At 41.0% G+C, this 17,219-nt stretch overlaps 1 protein-coding gene across 3 annotated transcripts in view; it reads right to left on the reverse strand.

The window, feature by feature from the left end:
* The window catches only part of LOC117211104, a 65,739-nt gene that overhangs the window by 10,777 nt on the left and 37,743 nt on the right, over window positions 1-17,219 (reverse strand). For all 3 annotated transcript variants that reach the window (XM_033454690.1, XM_033454691.1, XM_033454692.1), the window contains exon 2: window positions 2,648-3,379. In XM_033454690.1, the coding sequence (XP_033310581.1) occupies window positions 2,648-3,379 (732 nt within the window). The remainder of the gene's footprint in view (window positions 1-2,647; window positions 3,380-17,219) is intronic.

Genomic DNA, 17,219 nt, shown 5'->3' on the forward strand with positions numbered 1-17,219 from the left:
CGTTACCGATTCCTATCAGTATCATTAAGTCGCAATTAGCACTTTGACTGCCACTTGGGTCATATATGACCTACCACGGTTTCTCCTGCGACGCCGCCACTGTGTGGTCGTCGGTTCGACTTTTTACAATTGCAAAAATTGAATGAAAATTTACAGTTGGGGCATTTTCAATATAACCGGTAAATAGAAGATACTTTGAAATAAAAAGTGCCCATTGAACGATTAAACATTTTTATTGGGACATCAATAGAAAAAAAAAATGAGAACAAATCTACGAATATTATTATAAACACACCTTAGAAAATAATTGTAAATGATGATAATTGTAAATAAATAATTGTAATTGTAAATAATTGTAAAATTATTTACAAAATATTTGTAAATTATATGATTAAATAATCATATAATTGAAATTAGAAGTGTGCACATACTTTACTATTATATACAGAATGAGCAAATACTGTTTACTAATATCTTCTGCATGTTTTAACAATATATTCTGCACGTTTTACTTACGACGAAATAACGAAAGCGAATGGTTTGTTGAAATAAACGAAGCCTTGTTATAATATGTCGCTATTAACTATTACCAAGGCGCCACCTGTGACCACCAATAAGATAAACGGTCCATTGGGGAAGAATGTTGTCTTGCGTCATCAATTTACTATTATTGCGCCATTATATGCTTTGAATAATAAAAATACTCCCGTGGCGCCCTCTGCGAAACGTGTGATTTCGGCGTGGCAGTCAAAGTGTTAGGGTAACCTGATTATCGCGATATTTAGTCGAAAGTTTCGCCTCAACCATCGTAAATATTTCGCAAGCTTTTCATTTCGATTAATCTAGCAGAAAGATTGCTCGCCCTCTGAGGTTTAAAAATTTGAAATATTCCATTTTGTCGCATTTTCCATAGCTAATGGATCGTATATGCTTTTTACAGGAGACACGATGCCACCTTACGGACAAGGAGGATCGAATGGAACGTCAGGCACTCGATACTCGGCGCATTAATCTGCCATACCATCGAACAATTCGAAAGTTAGAAAATATTCGCGCACGCCACGTGAAACTTGGCCGCCGGGTAATAAGAGAGACGCGCCAGGAGCCACGAGCTTCGCAGCAACATCGACGTTCTTACGCAGAACCGCAGCGCACGTTGCATCCGGCCATGCGAGCCTCGCTCTATCTGTCACCTGTTATAATTTTGCAATACGTCGAACACGGTCGATGCCACACGATTCTGCGCGTGTTTCTACTTTAAAAACGCGTACATCGAATTTACAGTGGAATTTATCGTCTGTTATTTGTATAAACATCGCATAGAATATCAAGGCTCGTTGAAACACGTTCAATAGATTTAAAATAGATTCAAATTTCTAGATTATCTGGTCAAGTACACCGCACCTGGTAGCTGTCGAGATTTCCATCTTTTGAAACGAGGATATTTGGTAATCGTTTAGGCGAAAACTATTTTCCGGGCAATTTCGGAAATTGTTTGAAGTGGACAAAAAAGAATGAAATTTTTGGAAGCTTGTAAAGAACATAATAAACGACAAAATCGTTTTACTAAATTACTTGATTACATTTTAGTGTTCATATACGGTAAATTGCTAAATTACTTGCCACTTGACTAAACTACTACCACGTTTTACTAAACTAACCGACTAAATTTTGGCACACGCCAAGTTGCTAAAATTAGTTGCCACTTGACTAAACGTGTCTGAATGATCTTTTATTCGCGACAAGAACAATACATAATCGTAAATTTTATATGGGTACTATGGTTTCAAAAAGGAACCATTTATTGGACACAGTTAGTTGAAGATTGCAAAGTTTAACAGAGAGAAATGCCCGGTTATTTGGGGAAATATTTGGTTTCTTGCAAACTTCCACTTTCTGTTGCAATTTCCTTCAATTACTTCCATTTTGTGTCCAGTTTCCTTTTATGCGCTTCAGAAAGATTAGAGGGCCATTTACAGGGCCATATGTGTACAAATTCGCCGGAATAATTCACGCGGTATGTACGTAATTGTTACGAGCGATTAGGGTCTCGGGAAGCATCGCACGTGTCGCGTTCTCGCAATCTGTCGCTGCCACGCGTCCACTCGAGTTCGCCTTCTCTAAATACGGACAATGGGATCGCTTTGTATACGCTAACTTATCGACTGTGTACGTCGTAATTTGTTGACCTTATAATTCAGCGTTATCGAATTATATCAACACACGGTAATACCTTCCTTTGCAATTTTACGTGACACGCGTTTCAAACTTGTATATTTCCATGGCAACTAAGTGATTGCGGACCTTGTCAATACCATCTAACGACAAAATCCGCAATCGCTTAGTTGTCAACCCAATAGATTGCGATCTGACAGTATCTTAGTCGGCCGAATTTGAATAAAATTTGCAAAAATATTCAAACTTTCCAGAAGTTTCTTAGATCGATGTTGCGAACGAACAGAGTTGATCTACACGATTACAATCTTATCGTTTTCACAGATACAATTCTCGACAACACTGGCTCATTCTCGAGATCATTTCATCACTTCACTGGTCCACCACTGTGTTTCACGTTATCGTCTCGCGATAACGATCAACCGGACGTAAAAATGGACAAACTTAAGAGAAAAAAGGCTCGTGCACTAACCTGCTATACCGAAGAGGGTATAAGAGAGGATGAGTAGAGTAGCGAGGTAGGGCGGGATCCTGCATCCTCTCGTCATGGCAGTGACGGTGGCAGGGTTGTCGGTGGCGGTGGTACCATCCGCGTGGCGATTGCTGGTGGTCCGGACGATGCGATCGGCGTTTTCGTCCCGATCGCAAGGCGGTCTGTCGTCCCGCAGTCGCTGATGGATATGATGCAGATGATGATGATGGTGATGGTGAGGGTGGTGATGGTGGTGATGGTGATGATGCAGATGATGATGATGTTGTAGGTGGTGGAGTTCGTGACGGATGTCCCGATGAGGAGGAGCAGCGGTAGCCTGGTCCTGATACGTAGCCTCATCGTCGGCTTCCTCGTCGACGACCAGCTCGTTGCTAGCCACGCTGTCCCTTCGTTGGTGACATCGTTGACGCTGTAGTTGTTGTTGTTGCTGATGACGATGACTATAGCGACGATGTATATGATGCAGGTGATGACGACGGTGGCTGTAGTTGGTGGTGGTACTGCTGTCGCCGCAGCAGACCTCGCCATCGGCCACCGGTGAGCAACTAACCTCCTCGAGCACGCTCGCTCCTACCGCATCGCATCCTCCCCTTCCTTCGTCCAGGCCGTCCACGTAGCCTCCCACCCCCGCTGCTGCTGCCTCTTCTGTTTCTTCAACGGCACGAGCTCCACCACCTGGCCCGGAGCTGCGGCGCACGTGCCGCCGCCTCCCTGTAACCAAATATCCGACCGGCCGGCCGTTTACAGTGTGTTTTATCTCGGCCCGGCTCCGCTTCATCTAGCCGGCTGATCCACGCACACCCGGGGGTAGTTAAACACGCCGTGCCAACCGAACACAAGCAACCGAATAATATATCCTTACTTGGAGAGGATCGACGCGTGTATGTGCGGGTGGTTTCTCGTCTGGCCACATGCAGGGGCCTCTATATCGTGGTAAGTGCATATCGAGGGAGGGAGGGAGGGGATTTCACCGGAGAAATTTAGGCGATTTAGTTTAGCGGAAGGGATCGAGGAATACTGAAGTTTTGGGTAAAAATAGCGGCTGGTTTTTTATTTTAGATTCTTCTAAATATTCGGCTGGCGACTAAGTGATTGCGGATTTTGTCAATAGATGGTATTGTCGGATTTTGTCAATAGATGGTATTGTCTGATTTTGTCAATACCATCTATTGACAAAATCCGCAATCACTTAGTTACCGAAGAGAAGCGTGCGATAGCTTGTATCGATGGTTAATTGCAATTGTAGGAAAACGATCTTGCAATTGTACTTTTATACTATAAAAGTGTACTAGTTCAATTAGTAAATTAACGCGGAATTATGAATGGACTGTCGATCTTTATGCAGTGTCACATTTTAACAAATGCAACCTAAATAACATTTCACTTTGGATATTTTATGTGTTTCTTTGCACATTACGTGCCATTCGATATCTTCATAATCTCGAATTGCTTCGATCATGAAACACTTGATATTTGCATCGACAGAAATTAATATCACGGATTTATACAGAAAAGTGATTGTATTCGTGTGAGATTAATTTAAATGTAGCTTCAGTTCGAAATAGCAGCAGTCGCTTAAGCACAGTAGAACTTCTAACCTCAATCTATTCGAAGGAGGATTAAGCGATTCATATATTAGGTTGGCAACTAAGTAATTGCGGATTTTGTCATTACTATCTAATGACAAAACCCGCAATCATTTGATTGCCGATTTAATAGGTTAGAAAATGTTGCGATAGGTGGCTGTGTAGTTTATCGAAGTAAAAGTGGTCGTTGTTAGTAGTTATAAATGAAATTTAGGTTGCATCTAGAGAATCTAGTTGCGTGATTCATGCAGTCTTTTGCTCTACGTTCCTTTTATCATGGAAATAGCTGCAATTAACCCTTGCTGACGTCCGACGGTCCTAATTTGAAGCAGTGATCTACTAGAAGCCCAATACATATGTATACACTGAAAATTGTACGACAATGTAACGTTCACATCGCACGCGACTAACCTCTTCAATTTTCGCCGACCTCGATTTACTATCTTTAACCCTTTGCACTGGGAATTTTATTTAAATTTTATTTAAATTTAAATTTACTTTAACTAAAAAATAAGAGAATTTAAATAAACAAAGGAGGAAAGAAATTCATTCAAATATCAGTTTTATTCACACTATTGTTGTACTTTCTAATTTTTAAATGTATGATATATGTTGAAACAATTTCCAGGATGCAATCTATTGATTTGGACGTGAAACAATGTCGACTGGGACTCGACAAAGGAGCTGCTGAGATAAAAACTGATGTCCACTGGTCACACTCGACATAGCAGTACAAAAGGTTGAAGAATATCTGGCAATTCGATATTTCAGAATGCGATAAAAAAACACGAGATTTTCATCGATATATGTCACACGTCTCCTTGAGAAAAGTTTTTCGAAAATGGAAAATCGTCGGGGAACGTGGTATATAAATGTCCATGGGTAAATATTTTTCGATGGATAGCACGCGGTTTCGAGGGTTGGCGCCTCTTGAAAAAATCGAGGTGGTGTGTAAACCAGAGAACACGGCCACGTGAACGGGATACTTTTGTGAAAAGGCCACTTCCACAAAATGCAAGGCTTTTCCTTGTTAAACCCACGAAACCATTGTGTCGCTATTCGACCATAGGCTGTCATTGTGCTCTGTTTGGAAGTAAAATATTTGCCACGAAAAGAAATTGTTTTCCGCGTTTGGGTCCCTTAAAACCATCTGCCGCCCTCGCGTCGATTATTCCCAACGATTGGATCAGGTTGCACCCTATCCATCGTTCGTATCCGTTTTTCGCGACAGTGAGATTTCCATCGTCTGAATTCTATGAAACCATCTATTTTCTTACAAGATTGCGGTATTTGTAAATTATCGATGTAAGTGGTTCTCTCTGTGTATTGAAATCGAAGGTCTTATCAACAGAAAATCACAAGTCTTAATCGTGCTTTTCCAGGAAAACAAAGGAATGCAATAACATTCTTAATTGCTGCTCAATACATTGTTTTCGAGACATTCAACGCTATATTCCTCCCAATCTTTCGAAACAAAATATTTATCATCTTACACGATCACTATGCGCGTATTTATATTGTACAATTATTTCTAATTACATCGCAAACTTGTAACTCTCGCGACAGATTGTTTTTATAGAAGTAATAGGTTGGCAACTAAGTGGTTGCGGATTTTGTCATTAGGTAGTATTGACAAAACTTAGTTCCCAACTCAATAGATAATTCTCACTCAATAATATAATAAGTCATGACACAAATGATTTTTTATACTATTGATTCCACTGTTGTGTTGTTACGTGTTAGTGAAAATCAGAAAACTCGACAATAGCTGCTTTCTGTTTCTAGCGAATCGTCTATTTCGTAGGATGAAAGTAATCGAAGAATACAACATCTTATTGGGTTGGCAACTAAGTGATTGCGGCTTTTGTCATTACCATCTAATGACAAACTCCGCAATCACTTAGTTGCCAACCTAATATTCAAGAAATGGCATTGCTCCAGAAAAACGCTACATCAGTGTTCCTATTTCTTCCTATCGCTTCATTAACACTTTACCGACTGCTAGCGGATCAACAGCATATGATGCATGTCCGACCAACAGCTCAGGCGCAGATTCTCCCTGGCGCTGACTCTGTTTCGGTTTAGACTCTCCAATACCATTCTTTTCGTTCATCGCGAACGGTATGTTTTTCAAATTGGTATAAAACTGTGGAAGCTTATAAAGCAACGCAACTGACGCAACTGAGCAAGGTACCTTAGTAATAAATAACAAATTACTGTTCAAATAATGGGAAAAATTGTCGGCGACAAAAAGCCGGTCGGTAAATGTCAACGACGAAAAACCGATTAATCTGCTATCGGTCGGTAAAATATTAATTAATCAACGTGATGAATCCTCGTTTATCCATCGATTGTACATACAGTACACGAACGCGATTTATTGAGCACGAACTCGATCGTAGCCGATCCGATCTTAACCGGAATCGTTTTTCAGAGGACATTGCAGATTTCACGACGACCTTGTCCCAGTAATAGACGTGTCGTAAGTTATACGCGATATTGCTCGCGATAATGAACGGTTTAACTCTAGTCTATGTATTAGGTTAGCAACTAAGTGATTGCTGATTTTCTCGTTAGATGGTATTGACAAAACCCGCAACCACTTAGTTGCCAATCCAATATATTTCCTGCCAGTGTTTCTGTAAAAACCGCGACCTCGTAATAGCGCTGCTAACTATAATAGCATCGTGAATTTATTAAGAGTTGGTGGATGGCGGAGTCGAAGGTGATTTGCCACAAGTCACGTAGAAAGATAGCAACCGGTTAACATGTAATCGTCGTTGCCATGATTCATTGGATAGATACGTGCCGGGGAAATTAGGCGTGTTTATCACTAGAACTACCACACCAGTCGAATTGACTGGTTTTACAATTTCATTTTAAAATTCCTACTTCGCGTTATATCTTTTTCCGCAATGACGTAACGACTTTCGCAACGATAGCTAAAAGAATAATATAATGAATTCTATTTTGTTTTTTATGTATTCAAACTAAAAATAATTTTGTATCAAGGCTACTTATATTAATACCAGTCGATATAACTGGTTCTTGTCAAAGTGTAAGAGGGTGCTGCAATCTGTTTATCGACCCCCAATTAACCAGTTTCCTCGTTTTGTACAACCTGCCACACGTTTTTACCATTTTTACTGCGTATCATTCGATATGACGATATCAATTATCAGGAAAATTCCGGATCGATCGCTAAATCGCTAGATGCTAACACTAGAAATACCACAGCAGTCAAAATGACTGGTTCTACAATTTTATAAATGTGTCAATCCTCGTTTAGAGACGATGGTCCCAGAAGGATTAATAATACGAAAAATCTACTACATAACATGGAATTGCTTCTGTAAGAAAGTAATAAATTAACAAACATAAAAATATTCTATTATTAGGTATTTCTAAAAGACCAGTTATTTTGACTGGTTTTCGTAGAAATGGCTTCGTGTAGCTATCGCCTAAGGCGTATAGCTAAATAGCTATCGATAGTTCTAGTGTTACAGTATCGCAACGATTTCACGGAACTCGAACGTTGTCGATTCCGTTCGATTTAACACGCTAGATGTGACACACAAAACTGCCACCTTGCGTCGAGTTGCGTGACGTCAATCGTCATTGGAACGTTCGCACTTGCCTATGGCGATCTACGGAACTGTTCAATGATAAAAAAGGAAAAAAAAAGATGGTGAAAAACATGGAGATGTCGTTTGACTATCGAAGCTGAAAGAGACGTTGCTGAAAGGAATCGTGTTCCATTTGCATGATAAGAAACTTTGATTCGCCTTTCAAACGATATTCTATGAAAGATAAAAACGAGTTCCTCCATAGGTGTGTCGTGTGAATCGTGCTTTGTCTTTGAATACAGATCGGAAACTTCGATTTTATTGTTATAGCTGCCTTTACAATGGGAACTGTCACGGAGAATGAATTTTTCGATAGAATAATGTAATTCTACTTTCAACAAAAAGACTTCGAAGAAACTCGGAGACAAAGCAGTTGGTCGTTGATCAAATATTTTTCGAACAATTCGTTAGAAACGATTACCTCGTTTTAAACAGCTTCTATCAAGAAGGAAATAACAGATGAACATAGAGAACGAGATTATCTTGGCGGTGAATCTTGTCAAAAAATGGTAAAAAACGCAGTGAACGTGCAGAGGAGCGTGATGCACGGCACCGCGAGACCGGAAGTTACGGTAAAGTGCGTGCAATTAGAAAATAACCTAAATTCAAGACGGTTCGCGATTCGTGTTGAGAACGATCTCGCCGGGCAGAAGCGTTTAACGGCGCGTCGACGAGGGAAATGATCAATTATCAAGAGCAGACCACGTGGGCCGTACTTTAACTTACGATGCAGCTCCTCTCTTGTGTCACCTAGTTAGATCCACGAATTCCTCTATCTTTCTACCAAAAGCTTCTTAAAATCTTGCAATTTTTTTCTCTACGTTATTCCATGGAAAAAGTGTGGAACAAAATCGAACTATAGATCGCAAACACGTGAGAGAAGGCGCGCTGACAATTAGAGACTTGAACGCCCGCAAAGGACGCAAACCAGTAGCAACGTTTCCATAGGCGACACTCTTAACACTTTACTGACCGCTAGCGGTTCAACAGTATACGCACGTCTGACCGGCAGCTCAGGCGCAGATTCTACTTGGCGCCGGCTCTGTTTCTGTTTAGACTCTCCAATACCATTCTTTTCGTTCATCGCGAACGGTATGTTTTTCAAATTGGTATAAAACTGTGGGAGCTTAGAAAGCAACGCAACTGACACAACTGAGCAAGGTACCTTAGTAGTAAATAACAAATTACTGCTCAAATAATGAGAAAGATTGTCGGCGGTAAAAAGGCGATTAATAAGCTATTGGTCGGTAAGCGTCGGCGACAATAAGCCAATTAATAGGGTATCGGTCGGTAAGCATCGGCGATAAAAATTCGATTAATCTGCTATCGGTCGGTAAAGTGTTAAAATCTGTTGGCAGAGAAATGAGATCGAACATTTATCTTAACACGATGAAAGTTGCGAATAGTCCGCACGATGTCGTTCCACAGATTTTTCTGTAAATATGGTTCCTTACGCTCCAATGTAGTAATTGTTTCATAATGCTGTTGATTTAGCGTCTAATTTATGTCATAGACTGGTAATCTTATCAGAACAAACGATAATATCTACGCATTGTGTAATCTTCGTTGTGAATTTGTAGTAACACGAATAAGTCGATGGTCTTGTAATCTCGTGCTGAGAGTAGAGAATTTTTATTTGAAGATTCTATTAGGTTGGCAACTAAGTGATTGCGGGTTTTGTTATTACCACCCAATGATAAAATCCGCAATCACTTAGTTGCCTAGCCAATATTTCAGAGAAGATGTAGCTATTAGGTCGTCCGAAAAGTTTCTTTCGTTTTATAAGAAAATAATAGACACACAGTGTTTTTTATTTTATATTACTTTATTGAATTATGCACTAACATGGATCATACCTGATTCAATAAAATAATATAAAACAGAAATTGTCGTTCATCTATTATCACCTTATGAAACGAAAGGAACTTTTCGGAAGACCTAATATCGTTAGTAGTCTGGAAAGAAAGCAAACAACGATTCGAATGATCCACTCGGAAAATCCATTTATTTGGGCTGCCAAGAAGCAGCGATGTGTCAATAAACGCGACAACTTCGTGCTGTCAGAGGTCTGCAATTCGTTAACGTCTGCGACGAGTCGAGGACAGGTCTGAGTACACGCGCACTCGCAACCACACGAAACCATCTCGTCGCGAGTTCTAACGTCTTCCCTGCGAGTCTCGCGAAGTTTAACACTGTGACTGCCGCGTGGGTCATATATGACCCACCACGGTTTCTCCTGTGACGCCGCCATTGCTTTTTGCAACTTTTTACAATTGCAAAAATTGAATGAAAATCGACAATTGGGGCATTTTCAATATAACCGATAAATAGAAGATACTTTCAAATAAAAAGTGCCCATTGAACGATTAAACATTTTTATTGGAACCTCAATTAAAAAAAAAATGAGAACAAATGTTGCATCTAACGGTGCACTGTGTTTGCATCCATATCTTTGAGGGGTGATCTACGAATATTATTATAAACACACCTTAGAAAATAATCGCAAATGCTGCTTTATAATCATATAATTGAGGTTAGAAGTGTGAACATACCTTACTATTATATATAGAACGAGCAAATACTGTTTACTAATATCTTCTACACGTTTCAACAATATATTCTGCACGTTTTGCTTGCGACGAAACAACGAAAGCGAATGGTTTGTTGAAATAAGCGAAGCCTTGTTATAATATGTCGCTATCAGCTGTTACCACGGCGCCATTGTCGTCACCCGTGACCACCAATAAGACAAACGGCCCATTGGGGAAGAATGTTGTCTTACATCATCGATTTATTATTACTTTGCCATTATATGCTTTGAATAGTAAAAATACTCCCGTGGCGTCCTCAGCGGAACATGTGATTTCGGCGTGGCAGTCAAAGTGTTAAGCGCGTATAAATAGCATAATATCGGTGGAATATTGATTGGTCCATACCGCGGACGTTACATAAGAACATCTATGCACCGGGTAATTAAGATTCTTTCTACAAGTGTGCTCGCGTCACAGTAAGTCCGATCGACGAATATTTACATAAGCAAAAACGAAAAATTAGCGTGATGCATTGTTTGTGGAGCACGGCAGCCGTTGCGTAAAGGCGTATCCGCTTTCGTTGATGGAAAGGAAAGGTGGACGCGTGTTACGCGTAGTAGAAAAATTGAAACGCGATCTAGAAAATGTAAATGGCCGGCAAACGAACGTGGAAAATCTGAAACGCATGGAAGATCGTTGTTTGCCTTGATCCAAATGCGAACACACTCCCCGAACCGGATAGACGTTATTGACCGATTCTACTGAACAGCATCATCTTGAACCTTGGCATGAGAAGAGGAGAAGAAAAAGAAAGAAAGGGGAGAGCAGATTCTTGTATGCTTTTCGACTCGACTGTCAATTTGTTAAGCGATTCACAGTAGCAGAGGCGCGGTCTTCCCTCAGAGAAAAGACATCAATCGAAAGGACAGGCCAACCCCTCGTACGACCGGGATGAACGTATCTAGACAGGCACCGACAGCGATTCTCGAATTATACGAGAAATTTTGGGCGTGTCTCTGGTCACGTGTCTCTTAAAAGCTGCTGCAGCCTCTAAGAGAGATGGAGAGAAACAGGGCGCGAGAATAGGGGAAGAGGGGGGTGATTTTCCAATGTGACCAAAGAAAGAGAGAGAGGGAAGAGCCCCCTGCTGGTCCTTCCGGGACCGGTCTGGTATCAGCTGCGCCTCGTTTAAACACGGAAATTCATAAGTCCTAAGATATGTTATGCTCAGCTTGGAAAGAAATCTCCTGTCTGCGAAAGAGAAGCGAGGGGAGAGATATAGGTGCGGGCCAGTCTCGGACTCCTCCGGCTCCGTAATCTCCACCCCCGATAGCTACCAACCAGCTGAACTGGAGCCAAGATCGACGAGTTGAAGCTGCTCCTTTGACCGATCCCCTGATTTTTTTCTCTTTATCTGATCGACAGAGATTAACCGGTGCGAAAGGTTAATTCGGTTTGCGGTACGTTTCATCGATATAGACGCCGAGGATTGGTTGGTTTCTTATGCCATCGCAATCGGAAAAGGAATCAAATGGTACCGAAAACTTGGCGTTCGAGTCCTTCTGCGAATTTCTGTTGTAAACGCTTTGACGGTTTGCAAAATTGCAACAAGGAAGAATGTAATTATTAGAAGATTTACAATACAAAAAATCCTTGTCTTCGACGGAGTCAGCGCAATATCGCCGTTCGGAAAAATGATTCCGGAAGAAGCATAAGACACGCGCAAACTATGTTATGCGGATAAAAAACGTCGAACGGGCCGATCAAAGATACGGTAGAATTTAAAGAAAACAACAACTTATTGTCCAAATTGTCCGGACCAAACTCAGCTTTGTATAGAACGCTTTAAAGTTTCACATTCTAAACAATTTTCTTAATAAACCATTTTCGTAGTGCTTTTATAACGATTCAATAGTTTTATTACTTCCTGTGGAAAATACTTTTCAAATACCTTCGCAAGTAGTCAAATAAGTGCCACCCGTATTCGGGTGACGCGGCCCGACCGGAAACATTGCTGTCACCCAAATGTGGGTGACACTGTTCGATTGGAGACTACTGTCGCCCGAACACGGCGATGCGACCTGACCAGAAACTTTGCTGTCACCCAAATGTGGGTGACACTGTTCGATCGGAGACTACTGTCGCCCGAACACGGCGATGCGACCTGACCAAAAATTTCGCTGTCACCCGAATATGGGTGACGCCGCTCGACCGGAGACTACCGTCGCCCGAACACGACGATGCGACCTGACCAAAAATTTCGCTGTCACCCGAATATGGGTGACGCCGCTCGATCGGAGACTATCGTCGCCCGAACACGGCGATGCGACCTGACCAAAAATTTCGCTGTCACCCGAATATGGGTGACGCGACTGTCAACACGTTGAAGATCGTAAGAATGTATACGAGTATATACGTCAAGGCGATTCGTCGTTAGGTGAAAATCGACGAACTCGCTCCGTTATTACGTTCGATATGGAGCAATGGAAATGGAATGGTTTTCTGCTATGGAGTGGAATTATTTCGTTCACCACGGGACACACGGCGCAGTAGTCATCCCCGACAGATCTCAATTTCGATTGCTTTATATCCACTTTAGGAGCAGAGGCAGACGTTAAAACCATATACAGGAACGAGATGCAACCCGAAGATCTCGGAAACTCCAAGTCTCGCCACCCCCGTCTGTGGCTATCAGCTGCCCCGAACAGTTAGGCGCTAAGCCAGCGTATAACAGTCAGGACAGAGTCTAGGGAAGGCAGCGTAGTAATAGTAGAAACGCCAACGACCAAAAGCCGAAGAAGGGGAATAAGACGGTGAAAAGGTGGAAGAACAGTGGGAGGTGCAGATTTCATAACGTGCTAGAGCTCCAGATACGACAATATGTGAAGTGTAGATATAAAATGTGCACTGAAACCCCGGGTACATTGAAAGAGAGGGTGGAGCAGACAGAAGAGAGTTTCTAAGGAGAAAGAGCAGAGAAAGAGGGGTATATGAATCGTGTATATTTTCATAATCTTTCGTAGACGATTTGGCAGTGGTGGCTCGAGCCAGCGGTTCACGAACCGTACACGCATATGCCTCCGTCGAAAAGCGTGGATCGCACATGCTCGGGGCACTTCCCATTCAGACGAGCGCAGCTGCCGAACTCGTGGGACACGTCGGCAGGCACGCGCCTCTTGCCTCCATAACCTGTTTTCAAAATTCCGCTCCCCTCGGAACCAAGGCTCAAGGAGAGACCCATTTCTTCCTTCTCTCCTCCCCACCTACTATACGCACGCTGCTCTCCCCGTATTCCTCCTCTTTCTTTCTGCTCTCTTTTCTTTATTTCAACCACCTCTATAGCATGCATACACTCCTATTCACAAGTATTATGACATTTATAGAAACTCAGATAAAGCTTAGAATGTTAATACAAATTTGAAGAGTTGTTATTATTCGGTTTGAAACTATATGAAGATAAGCGGGAATTCAAGAATCTTATAGCAATAAATAAAATTAAATAACGAAAGGAAACGTGGGGAATCCTCGTCACGTCGTGCTAAGCCCTCAGCTTACTTGGGACGTCACCACATTAGCCAAAAGGATTTGCTTCCTGATAAGAAAAAATCCTGAACTCAACTTCCCTCGATATAACTTCAATTAGTTCAACAATTTTTCAATGAGACTGGAAGATCAGCATATGATTGTTAATTTTCTAACTCTTATAAAATATATATTTTGCAATTTCTTGAATTTTTATTTTGTACGAATGCAATGATTTGGAACTCTAATATTTATAAACAAACGTGTATATGTATCTAGTCGTTTCTTGCCGCGTCCATCTGTCGTCGCTTCATCGGCTTGCAAATTGCTCGAAATTTCGACGTTGGCGGCAATTAAGCCCAACCCGTGTCTCAACTACGGCCGATGATGCGGTACACCGCGCGAAGAGCGTTTCAAGTGGCACAAGAGCACCTCTTGCCGAAGACGCCCTCAGCTGCGGAGTCCCGTCGACGCTTAAATACCTTCGAGTGCTGCTTTTTAATTGCTTTCCCTACCCAAGAGACGTGTTCGTCTCTTAATCGTTGCATTATACGTATTCACGGACGCGCAAGGACGAATGCAGCTCCCCGAGGGGAATACTTGGATGATTTGCATACGTCGTCGGGGGTGACCGCCCTGGCAGACGGCAGCTGCCGCCTGTGTCGCTGCCTCCGAAATCTCATCGACCATCGTCGTCACCCTCCAGATTCTACGTCTTCGATTTCCAGCATTTGTCTTTCACGGTTTCAAACCAACAGTTTTCATAGAATTTTGTAAAACAGCAAATCAATTCTTCTCTTTGAAGCCAGACTCACCTCTTAGAAACGATCAACTATACTTCTATACATTTTTATACGAACATTTCTCAGTTTCATTAAATAGCTGCACAATAAAGAAATGGATTACTAATTTCCATAAAAGCATTTACCACAAGGAGATAACACAGGTAACGATAAATTGAAAAAGATGTTTGCAATGTATCAAACTGAAATCAAATTTCATTACATAGCTGCACAATCAAGAAACGGATTACTAATTTCCATAAAAGCATTTACCACAAGGAGATAACACAGGTAACGATAAATTGAAAAAGATGTTTACAATGTATCATATCTTTCTTTATTCTCCCATTATGATTAGAAAAGTATGGATTTGCGTAAACATCCGCAATCTAATTGTTTTTTAGTAGGCGATTATTATACTATAACTTTTAGTAGGCGAAACAAATTTTTGTGTTCATAAAAATATGAATTTGCTTGAACATTTGCAATCTATTTATTAGGTTGGCAACTAAGTGATTGCGGATCTTGTCAATACCACCTAATGGCAAAATCTGCAACCACTTAGTTGCCAACCTAATACGACTCTCGATCATGTTTTCATTTTTCTAGTTTGTCAAATAAATTTCGCAGATATTAACATCTCACTATCCTCTAAATTGAGAGATTTCGTTGCCTTCAAATTTGCCACCCTGGCGCCACATATTTTTAAGAAAGGATAGTAACGAAATTATCAGGATGAAAGGGAAATTGACCGCTGCCAACTGCGCATCGCGATTCCTCGTACACGAAAACGGAGAGAACAGCCGGTTCGACCAGATGGCGGGCGGATCGATGGCACGACGATACGATCGATAGAAATCGATGACTGGTTAATCAGCATCGCCGGTTATGTTGCCGCGTTTCACGCGGCGGCGTAACCTGTCGACACGTCTGCTCGTAACTCTCGTTTAAAACGATTCGGATCATCGAGGTCGTTCAGAAACGATAAAATGAAACATAAGCCGACTCTAAAGATCGATTTCCATCGTTTCATTGTCTGTGTTTCGCTCTGAACTTGCTGACCAAATCTTAACAAAATATTGTTGTAACAATAAGAATAATTAAGCCTTTGATAAATGACGTAATGTAAAATAATAAAGAATTTAAAAATAATAAAGAAATGAAATATTTATTCTATTTCTGGTATTAAAAATATAAAAAATACCTTGGACTTTTTGTAAGCAATAAATATTAATAATTATGTTACTTATAATAATTTAAAACATGGAATTTCTAGTACTATACTTATTGTTCAAGTTTTCCCTATATTACACTATCAACAATAAAAAAACAATAAAAAAGTTGCGAAACATTGTGTGGATTTTATTGTAACGAAACTACTACAATAATTTAACAAATAAGAAATTAAACTGTCACCGTAAAAATAAACGTTGGAAGAATATTGAAAATGCTGCGACCACCAACGAACATCGTAGATAGCCCCATCCTCAAGGACTTCGATGAGGTGGCCTGCTAGGCTCAAGGTAGGTGCGTATCGAATGAAGAAAAGAAGAACGAAGTGTCTCACAGAGTTAAATACGCAATAAAAAATTTGCCAAATTATTCGCAATTAAAACTTGATCGTGTATTTAATTATAATGGAAGATCGACACGTATTACGTAGTTAGTGTCATATTATATGGAGTAGTGTCTTAATAATAGGATAATCTCGATACATCGTTCAGATTATCCTCAAGAGAGATACTTTACACGCCTCTTCACCGGAGGAAGATCAACGAGGTGGCCCACTACACAGATATAAAGAAGAAAAAGGGACGCGTCGAGAGAGGGTTGAAGAAGGGTTCGTGCCACGACGATATAAAAAACCAACGCGGCCAACGAACCGACAGGGGTATTTATCCTCCTATTAAGATCTGTTTCTGTTTCCCTCGCGTAACACCATGTTCTACCCCAACGCCCACCACGTGCAATATAACACGCTAGAAAAAAGAAATATTCCCTTCAAAACAGTGTAACAAATAAAGCACCAACTCTACTGTTATACATCCTCAATAATATACATTAGAACTCTATTTATTGGAATAAAATTTCACTTAACGTCCAATTAATGATCCGATTAACGTCGATTAATGAGCTTCTGCTGATTAGATTTACTTATCTAAACGTGATCTGCTATTACTGGCTTGGCAACTATACCAACCTTGTTAATATCACGTACTGACAAAATCCGCGATCACTTAGTTGCCAACACAATATATAAACTCTAATTATTAAACGGATTGTCCCTCGATAAACTCAGATACTCGCAATGCCGCCATATTTTTCTCTGCGTCTACGCCTACAGAGAAGCGAGATGCATCGGGACGGGCGAACGAACGCCACGTAATTGAAGCGTGTCCGCGAATGGAATTAAACGAGAAACCGAACGGTGGCGCTCATATTCGAAAGTTTGCATGCGCGTGTTCCGCACGAAAGCAGGAAACATTATACGGCTCTTGAACAGA

This window comes from Bombus bifarius, unplaced genomic scaffold (genome assembly GCF_011952205.1).
Source record: "Bombus bifarius isolate JDL3187 unplaced genomic scaffold, Bbif_JDL3187 scf7180000008218, whole genome shotgun sequence".
Lineage (NCBI taxonomy): Eukaryota > Metazoa > Arthropoda > Insecta > Hymenoptera > Apidae > Bombus > Bombus bifarius.